Source organism: Melanotaenia boesemani, chromosome 17 (assembly GCF_017639745.1).
Source record: "Melanotaenia boesemani isolate fMelBoe1 chromosome 17, fMelBoe1.pri, whole genome shotgun sequence".
In the NCBI taxonomy this organism is placed as follows: domain Eukaryota; kingdom Metazoa; phylum Chordata; class Actinopteri; order Atheriniformes; family Melanotaeniidae; genus Melanotaenia; species Melanotaenia boesemani.
This window is the reverse complement of record NC_055698.1, coordinates 27,586,627-27,596,893: the sequence shown is the minus strand read 5'-3', so window position 1 is coordinate 27,596,893 and position 10,267 is coordinate 27,586,627. Positions and strand designations below refer to the sequence as shown.

The 10,267-nt window shown below is 37.1% G+C and overlaps 1 protein-coding gene across 2 annotated transcripts; it reads left to right on the top strand.

Moving 5' to 3' along the window:
* Positions 1-2,932: 2,932 nt before the first annotated feature.
* Positions 2,933-10,146, top strand: LOC121657139 (glyceraldehyde-3-phosphate dehydrogenase). 2 transcript variants are annotated; one of them, XM_042012526.1, is made up of 10 exons: positions 2,933-3,016; positions 3,291-3,333; positions 7,003-7,102; positions 7,555-7,670; positions 7,826-7,907; positions 8,676-8,827; positions 9,025-9,103; positions 9,371-9,454; positions 9,710-9,807; positions 9,956-10,146. In XM_042012526.1, exons 2-10 carry the CDS (start codon positions 3,311-3,313, stop codon positions 10,023-10,025), a joined length of 804 nt encoding a protein of 267 aa, XP_041868460.1. In that variant the 5' UTR covers positions 2,933-3,016; positions 3,291-3,310; the 3' UTR covers positions 10,026-10,146. The 2 variants fall into 2 exon arrangements, with proteins under 2 accessions (XP_041868460.1, XP_041868461.1); XM_042012527.1 differs by lacking the exons at positions 2,933-3,016; positions 3,291-3,333 and adding an exon at positions 6,546-6,634.
* The last annotated feature ends 121 nt before the right edge of the window (positions 10,147-10,267 follow it).

The window sequence follows — 10,267 nt, the reverse complement described above, 5'->3', positions numbered from 1 at the left end:
GAAAGACAACTGATTCATTTCCAAATGTTGTGTTCTCGAAGGGAAAGAATAAATGACTCATAATTTTGAGACAGAAACGGTCTGTTTCACTGTAAACGCTTATGAACACTGGAGAATTTTACAAACAGGTTATTTCGGAGAACACAGTCCCACAGTGTGGCAGGTTTGTTTATTTATTTATGTATTTGTTTATTATAAGAAAGCTCATCTAACTGAAGGGTTTCATCTTCACTGCAGTGGAAAATCAAAGCCAAAAGCAGCAGTGAGAAGATAAAAAAAATAAGAGCTGCAGGCCAGGAGGAATGCTGACTTCTAGAAAGCTAGCTAAACAGTCACTGAATTTTAGATCATGTTTATGGAGTCTGAGTAGAAGAAAGACAAATATCAAGCAGGACCAACCGAGACCTGAATTATTAACCAGCTATCTAACTACTAAGGTTGTCATAGCAACCAGGTACCTCATTTTCAGATAAGGCATGGTTGTGGTAGATCAGAGATTTATCAGCGTAACTGGAATGAACTCCTGACCAAAAACAATGTATTTATCCAGCTGAATCTTATATAAACAGAAGATAAGTACACTGTTACCCCATAACATGCATGTGCTCACACAAAAGAAGCACATTATTATCTTTGTGCAGCTTTTGTGGTCTTCCCATTCTTTTTTTTTAACAACTCTAAGCAACATTCTGTCAGTTTTTCACAGACATTCATGCCTGCTTCTGATGATGCTAATCTCTCGGGTATTTTTGACCCCAACAAGTGATGGCCAACCAACCCGGTTTTCCTGCCAAATGTCAGATCCTTTTGACATATTGAGACTATATGAAGAGGACAACATGCAAGAGAGGGTTGGACGTCATATTTATAGTCTGACCTTTACTTTTCTCTCCAGAGCCTGATTTTAAAAACCTGTATGTTCATTGGCCTTTAGGGTTAGAAGGTTCTGGTACATTGTGAGTTCTTAAATAGCCATTTTGTACCCAGTATTACCATGTGATCTGTGTATTATGTTATCTAGCTTACAATCTCTTAACTATTATCTGCAGACTCAGATTGTAATATAAACCTAGTGATCAGCTCTTTTCAACATTATAATGTCCTTACAGAACTTTACAAATTCTGTATTTATGAGATGCATTTCTTCAGAGATTTAAATATACAATATTTGGAACTTAATGACTGTGGCTTCACCACATTTAAGTGATTAATTTAGTCATCCCTGTGCTTTTTGCTCAAGTACATATTAGAAAGAAATCAAATTTAAAGCAAGCACGGCTGTTGAAAACATGCCAACGCACCTTACAGTATCTTTCCTCCTCCTATGCATGCTGTGCTTCACGTAGCAGATTCACATGACCAGCAGTCATATGGTGAGCATGAGAATAGACAGGAGGATGTCAGGGGGCTTCAGGGAACTGATCTCTGACTGGAGGCCACTTAAAACATCATTGACAGGAAAACATCTGTTTTAAATAAATGTTTTAAACTCATTCTCTTTCAGCTTATCTCACCTTAAAGTAATTATCATACAACAGTAGGATAGTTGTATTGTGTTAAGAAGGCTATTTATTTCCTAAAATTCTTTTTATTTTTCACATTTTGTCTGTGAACGATTAAAATGAAACATCCACTGTAAATTCAGAATCTAAACTTTTAGGCCCTTTTCTCTTAAGAATAAGCTTAATTGTCTAATATTTGTAAAAATTCATTGAACAAAATAAGAAAACAACACTATATGACCAGCAATTCAGCTAACGGCTAATCAGCTGAGCAAATGCTAACCTACCTTTTTAGGTTCCATTAACATTAAATAAATAAAATTCCTAGCACCAGAAGAGTCAGCTTCATTACCATCAAAAAATTAACAAGACAAGAAAAACTATGCCACATGTAAATATCCACTTTAGTCTGCTTATTAATTTGTGTTTAACAGATTAATCGGTTTTCTGGTATATGCTTTCCAGGTGTTGTTCTTAGTTTTCAGCTTTTTCTACTGGTTCCTGTTTCAAAAGCTGCAATTCTGTTAGTTCCAAGGACCACAATGAAAACAGACCTAATAAAAAGTATAATTTCTTTACTTAAAATTAAAAAAAATGTATATAGTTTATGTCCTATAGTTAGCAAAATGCAAATGAAGGTATCCCAGTTGTTACACTAATTACATGTTAAACTTTAGTTTGTGTTTTTAATTTGGTTGTTTGTTATTTAAATCGATTTATTAATCATGGTTGTGACAAATGGTATGATTTTACCACTATAGCATCAGATGTCATGGTGATGCTGGTACTGTTAGTGATAATGAGGTTTTGTTATGATATTTTACTGGTTTAATGCAGGTCACTTTGCATTAGGTTTATTATCATATTGCCATTAAATATTATATTTTTTTATTTCTAAATGTAATCTTATATTTATCTGTAATTATTTTATCATTTAAAAAGATTTGTTTTTTATTTTATTTTTCTTTAATTTACTCATCAGTATAATTTATTATTGTTTTAAAAGTACTGGTGTTCTTAAGTTTTAATTATAATTTGGTATTAATGCACTCTGTCGATTGTAATTTTCTTTTAAAGGGAAAAAGTATTGATATAGGTATGATGAAAAAAAATACCATAAACTAATGGTATTGTATCAAGGGGGAACATTTTTGGTATCGCCTTATTCGCCCCTGCTTGGGAACTACTTTGCTTGGCGGATGAGTCATATCAGTTAAAACTGAAGAAATTGCCCATCACGTTCAGTAAAATTTTAACAAAAGAGTCTCAGTCGATGGTACCACCTGAGTTTAAGTGAATATAAGTCTTTTCTTAAGTGTTTCAAGTAAAGAAAAATAAATAAAATAAATAACATGGTTTCAAGTACTTGACAAGTTTTACTTAACTTTGACATTAGGTCGGAGGGGGGCGTGGCCCCGAGGCGCGCGGTGCAGATAAATTGTGTCCTCATGACAGTTTGGTTATAAATTCTTCTCCAGCACAGCCAGGCGGAAGTCCCGCTACAAACGATTCAGGTAACCTAAACACATATATTTTTTCCCCTCCGGGGTTGTGACAGTAGTGCAGGTGCTCATCTGACTTAAAGTAACAGGTGGAAAACCAAAGAAAAAAATGGCTTGTGTGGAACTTTGGCGTTTCCGAGTGTCAGCCCTTAAACTGATTAGTTTGCAGACACCTTAACGAGCCTAAAGAAAGCTTAAATTCTCAGTTTTACACGTGTTTCGTTATTACTCACGCAGATTTAACTGATGTTTAAAAATGTTGATATTCTCTTCCTTTGCTGTAAAGGCTAGACAACATTAGACACGATGGTGAAGATTGGGATCAACGGGTGAGTGGATTTTGTTTTCTTACGAAGCGTTTAGAGAGTCTATTATCTTATTTTGTCTTTTCATTTTTCGTTTTTTAACGCTGATGTTTCAGCTTCTTATGTGGGGGATGTTGTATTGTGATTTTTTTTCTACCATATACCTGGTTGTCATTAAAAATCTAATTTATATTGACTTTAAATTATTTGTTAGTTTTTGGTAGTTTACTTTGTACTGCTTCTTGCCCAGTTCCAGCTGTGATGGGTTCCAGCCCCCTCATGGCATGAATGGAGCGAAGCAGGTATAGAAAATGGCTTCAAGTTTTACCCCTACCTACAAAGCTGCACCTCTGCCATGGTGATGTATCTCCCCCCACCCTCAGACATTCAGGAGCTGGACTACTTCGTCTGTCCTTGGGAGTATGAATTACATCCAGTGTGTTCCGTAAGGGTAAAAGTACTAAAGGATAAATGAGCTTTTTATGCAGTGCTTCAAATCCAGATTGAAATGGCAACTATTTCAAAGGCTTAATTTCCTCAATCACTCATAAGCACTCTGTAGTTGAGAGTACAAATGTCCTCCAGTCCCAGAGGACCTGGACAATATTCTTAGGACCCTTTGGTGATTATCTCAGAGTGGAATTTAATCGTTTCACCTAAAGAGCCCAGTGACTGAGTGAAAGGAAATTTGAGAGGATGTGGCGCATTGAAAGTAAAAGCTTTTTCTGAAGCAGATGAAGAGAAAATTCTTTTAGATTTCTTTAACAAAATAAACAGAAGTTGAAGCCCTAAAGGAGAGTATTGTTTACTCTGTGTCCATCCAGGTGATGCTGAAGATTAACATACTGAAGATTTGCATGAATTTTGTTCTGGTGTCAAAGAAGGCATAAATCCTGAAATGTAAAATTTTTCGGCAGTTAGTAGGTCATGCTGCTCGACTTTAGCCTTTCTTTTTTTTTTTTTTAAATATATGTATTTCTAATTTTGTGTGTCTGGCCTGTCTATTTTCTGGTTATTTATAGTCCAGCTGTGTTGTGGTGTCATGCTTGGCACCCCCTCTTATTTCACACCCTTCATCCCCCTCCAGTCCCTCTGTCTGTATCGCTGTTCTCCTCAGCTGTCACATTCCTTTTATTCACCTCTTGTCTAAATTTAACTCCCTAACCTTTCTGCCTGAGTCCAGAGATTATTCCTCCAGCAGTTTATTGATGCTGCTCAGATTTTGAGATGGTTAAAATGCTCTTTTGTTCTGAAGCAGCTGCTGGGAGATCTAGCTTGTTAATCCTGGACAGATGCCAACACCAACAGCGAGCTGCAGACACGGAGGATGGGCTGCAGTCCATTTTTGGCTGTCTAGCTACCTGGTGGCTTCCCATATCTGATGGAAACTGCATGCCTTTTGGCACTCTCCCCTCATGTCCTTTGTAGCCAGGCTTTTATGCCATCCATTTGACTTCATTCCTGTTCACTTTTAATCATATTTTCTAAGCAATTCATAACTAAAATTTCAGCAAGTTTTGATTAATTAACTCTGAAAGCTTATAGTTCATTTTAGGAGTCTCTTCCTTAGCCATGATAGACCAGGTCCAAATTATTTCTGACATCAGTAGAACAGTGTATTAGCCTGGCACATGCAATCTGTGCTTCACACATTGCATGTGTTAAGTTGTTTAATTATATAATGAACTAAGAGGAATCTGACTGAGTGGCTCTTGTTTTAATTGAGTTTAAAATATTCAGCTACTATCGATCTTAAGTGTGTGCCATTGACATCTAAGAAATTTTGTCCAATTTTGATGTGTTTTCATGCTCTTTAGAAGAAGGAAGTCGCCATGTTTAGGCCCGACTATACCGCCAGCTGCATTGTGGCTCTGATTGTTTTCCTGCCTATCTCTACATCAGACCTCCAGTAAATGACATTAGTTGTTTAAAGATGCATCACAAAGGTCCATCTCTTGCTTTGACATGCAACATGCCTGAATTTTAATCTGCCATTAGGAGTGTCACATTTCAACCACTGATATTTTGGAGTCACACAGAATCTAAGCTAACAGAACGTGTTGTGTTTACAGACCTGTTCGGTGTTACAACTGTAATGTCACTGATAAAACCATTCAGTTCATTGAGTAAACTGCATCTTTTTGTGTTGCCATGGAAACCCCAATTCAGTCAGTGGTTCAGAATGTTTTTAGAGACCATCCTGCTGATGTCACAGCTGATAAAACTGTAGATTAAAAAAATGCATTCACTAGTCTTATTGCAGATTTTACTAATTAACTTGAATTTAGTGTCTGTATCCAAAGTAATCGGCTTAAGGAGTCTTGTATTTCTAAGGAAGAGGTAAATGTTCTCTACATCACAAAATGTATAAGCAACAGTGGTGAAAATAATCAGTGCGTTACATAACTCTAAGCCATTAGAAGGAATAGAGTGATTTCGAAGAACCTACATAAATTACCCTTACTTCCTGCTGCAAGTTGACCTTTTTAGTCATTTATTTTGGATGAAGTTTGAATTGTCTCGTCGTGGGATAAGGTTTCAAACTATTCCACAAACCATATGTAATGTGAATGCTTTGGACGTGTTCCATCATGCAAGCATAGCTCACATGCCACACCAGCTTCCTATCATCATTTTATCACAGAGCCAGTTGTTTTACACCAAGTCTGCAGCTGCTATCTTTACATTCATTTTCCCTTTGAGCAAGGCATTTAACTGGTCCAAGCTGCTATTACACACAGGCGCCCCCTGCTTCATCAAATGGTTTATAATGTTTGGCCTGAACCTTAATTAAACCAGCTGGGATTAAGGTGTCTTCTGACTTCAGCAGCCTTGTCTGTGCTCTAAAGGAAAGATCAAATAAGTTTTATATATTTTATAAATAAGACAACATTTTTATGGCTTGTGCACTAACCCTGCATACAGATTGAAAGCCAGAGGTTTAGCCTGCTAATTACTTAACTTGGGGTCCCTCTGCTCCAAATTTAAGTGAAGTCTGAAAACTTTTAGACTTCTTTTTTGAGGAAAAATAAATAAAAACTTCATTAGTTATATTAATCAGTCTGTATCCCCCTCCAGCCTTTATCGTTTTTCCACTTTTTTTTTTAAGCCTTCTGTAATCTAAATTTAATGAGGATTTCTTTCTACTGTTTTTAACTCATGTTTTTCCTTGATTTGCTCTGCATTAATACCCTGCTTTTTTTTGTTTTTGTTTTTGTTCTCCCACTAGAAATTGTGTGATGTGGGTAATGTGATCCTGTCTGATGTTCATTCCTGTTTCATCCCTCAAACTCTTGGACCCACAGTGACAGCAGCCATATTCAGAGTAAAGAAGCCTTTCGTTTGTTGGTGCCAACAGTGCTGGCAGGCCTTGTACGGCCTGGCTGTTGTCTACAGTGACTTGTTGTAGTTTAAGATTTGGTGCCACCTGCTGGTTTGAAGTCTGTTCAGTGGATATAGTTGTCTTGGTTTTAGACTTGAGTTGTTCTAAGTTTGAAGAGCTCAAACTTGGTCTCTAACAGCTGGCGACTACGACCGTAAATTATCCAAGTTCAGTTAATCCTGCCTCATCAGATGCATCAGTAATTTTTGTTTACTTAAGATGAAAGGCTGAAAGGTTAATTAAACTTTTGTTTAAGGCAATTTCTTTTTAACTGAAGTTGTCCTGCTCATTGACGTTCTGTTGCGTTTTAGATTTGGACGCATTGGCCGCCTGGTGACCCGTGCTGCAGCTACAGGTAGTAAGGTCGAGGTCGTAGCCATCAATGACCCCTTTATTGACCTCGACTATATGGTGAGTGCCCTTGGGTCTTTTTTGCCTTTCTTCAACATGGCAACGGCTCCATCAGTGATTTGAACTGTTTTGGGATAAGGGATAACTAAATTTAAGAGCAGAGTTTTTAAGAGAAATTGGTCAATGTGGTATTTGGACTATATATATATATATATATATATATATATATATATATATATATATATATATATATATATATATATATATATATATATATATATATATATATATATATATATATATATATATATATATATATTTTTTTTTTTTTTCTCCAAACAAAATTTACATTTCTTACACTCTAAACTAAAGTGACTTACATTAAATTGACTTGCATATAAAATGTTTTACCATAAAGGATTCTGGAGATTGTGTATGTTTGTGTGTACCAAAAAAAAAAAAAAAAAAAACTTATGTTTCTTCCGCATTAAGTCTCAGCTTTTACCCTGCAGGCTCACCTGAAGGGTGGAGCTAAGAGGGTGGTGATCTCTGCCCCAAGTGCTGATGCTCCCATGTTCGTCATGGGCGTCAACCACGACAAGTACGACAACTCCATGAAGATTGTCAGGCAAGTCCCTGCTGATCCTGGGTCTGCAGGAGTGTTTTTAATGTGCTCTGACCTGCTGGAAACTCTGAAGGAAAACTCCTACTTTTCATCATACACCCCTGCTATTAACTTGGTAAACATTAACTTTGTTTAAATGTCCTTTTTCATCCCTGCAGCAATGCTTCTTGCACAACCAACTGCCTGGCTCCGCTTGCCAAGGTCATAAACGACAACTTTGGCATCGTTGAGGGTCTCATGGTAAGGAACTAATTACAGTGTTATCTGATGTAACAATAGTGATCCACCTACATCCTGTGTTCATATAAAACTGTCATTAGAGCACTTTAAACACAAACCAGGCAGCGGTATTCATACGGAGCTGAGCAGTCGCAGCTAGTAAAATACAGTACATCTTATTTTTATATCGGTGTGTTTAGTAGGCTAAATTATGAGATTATATTCAGTGACTATTAACGTTTCCCTAAGTATTTACATATTGTAAACAGATGATGTGATCTGTCTTTGCAATATCAGTCAGTGCTCTGCACCTTTGGATCAGCTGATATGTTTTAAGGAATTATTTAGGATATTTGCTCTATTAGTCTGTTTTTCTTCCTTCTGGAGATATAATGGATTAATGAAAAGTGCTAAATATATTTGAATAGCTAGATTTTTCTTAAGTTAGAGCAATGATTGTCATGAGATTCTACAGCAGTGAAAATTATGTACTTTAAAATGCAGAAACTGTAACACTGGAACCTAAAGGAGGGGGGAAAAAATCAGTTTTTCTAACATGATCCTCCAGGTCATTGAGTCAACCTCTGTTATCAGAGTAGTCATCTTACTTAAACTCACCCTAAAACATTGTTCCTGGCCAGATTAATCTTCATGAAGGCAATTAAGCTATTTAGAGTTGCATTACTGCTTTTAGTGCTTCATTGTAGAGGTGGCAGAGTTTCATGTGTTTGTAGTTTTTGGTACAACAATCTTAATGTAAAATGCATGAATACATGTTCACTCTTCCAGAGCACGGTCCATGCAGTCACTGCCACACAGAAGACAGTTGACGGTCCCTCAGGTAAGATGTGGAGAGATGGCCGTGGTGCCTCCCAGAACATCATCCCTGCCTCCACCGGCGCCGCCAAGGCTGTTGGCAAAGTCGTCCCTGAGCTGAATGGGTACGATTTCTTTCATCTAACTTTCTTGTGGTTATCAAAGTAATTGTTTGAAATCAATACACAGAAATGCAGCCCGCAAATTATTTTACGTAGCTTAGTCTTTTTACGTCTTGGTGGATGTTGGATGTTGACGGGAGATTAGAAATTGCTCATTATGATTAAAATACTCTGCTTTTATTCTGATTATCTCATAACAGCAAGCTGACTGGTATGGCTTTCCGTGTCCCCACCCCCAATGTGTCTGTGGTTGACCTCACTGTCCGTCTGGAGAAGCCTGTAAGTATTCCCAACTTTTATCGGATAAGGGTTTCGTCTGTCACATAAATCATTAACAACCTCAAAACCAACATGGAACTGATTTTTTTTTTTTTTTTTTTTAATATAGATTTTTAGGTTGAGTTTTGCTGTAAATTTAGTGAAATGAGGAAAATCCAAATCCCTGACTCTCATTTCATAGTTGGTTATGACTAAAACTGAGTGTAAAACAACTGATCTAGGTTAATCTATTCAGTGCTGTTCTTTTTAAAAACCAAACCCTTTCAGGCCAAGTATGATGACATCAAGAAGGCCATTAAGGCTGCTGCAGAGGGACCCATGAAGGGAATTCTGGGATACACAGAAGATCAGGTACAGCTGGATCAGATTTAGACTTGGATTAAATGATGAAAATGTTCCATAAATTATTGTTGGAGCTCATGTGGCTGTCCAGAAGCCACCAGATGGCAGCAAGGCTTTAAACATTGCAACATGAGGTGTAACTATATTTTCTGTTCAAATTCCTTCCAGGATTCACTGACATTGATGTATTCACAAATTAAATAAATGATCCTAATTATTTTTCTAAATCATTACTCCTAAACATTTACACCTCTTTCTACTCAGGTTGTATCCACTGACTTCAACAGTGACCCTCACTCATCCATCTTTGATGCCGGTGCTGGCATTGCTCTTAATGAACACTTCGTTAAGCTGGTTTCATGGTGAGTTGGTGTATTGAAACCAGGATAACGCTACAGTTCCTAAAACCATCAATGTAAAGTTCTACTGCTAACTAACTGACATCACGAAGATGACGTTCCAATACGCCACAAGTGCTTTAACTTCTGAATATGTTCTGCTTGCTTGCAGGTACGACAACGAGTTTGGATACAGCAACCGTGTGTGTGACCTGGTTCAGCACATGTTCTCTAAAGAGTAAAGTCGTGACTCATCATTATTTCTTTCACCTGTAACTAGATGCCGCATCATCCACCCCAGGATTAAACTGTTCTACAAGAAACATCTTCCAACAATAAATATCTCTTATTTTGACAACTTCATCTTTTGTGTTCAGCATCGATTTGTACAGATTTTTCCACCACTAAACTGCTGTAATGAATTCTGGTCCTGCACTTAAAGTAAATTCCTCTAGTACAGGTATGTGGGAAGATGTGCAGTTTT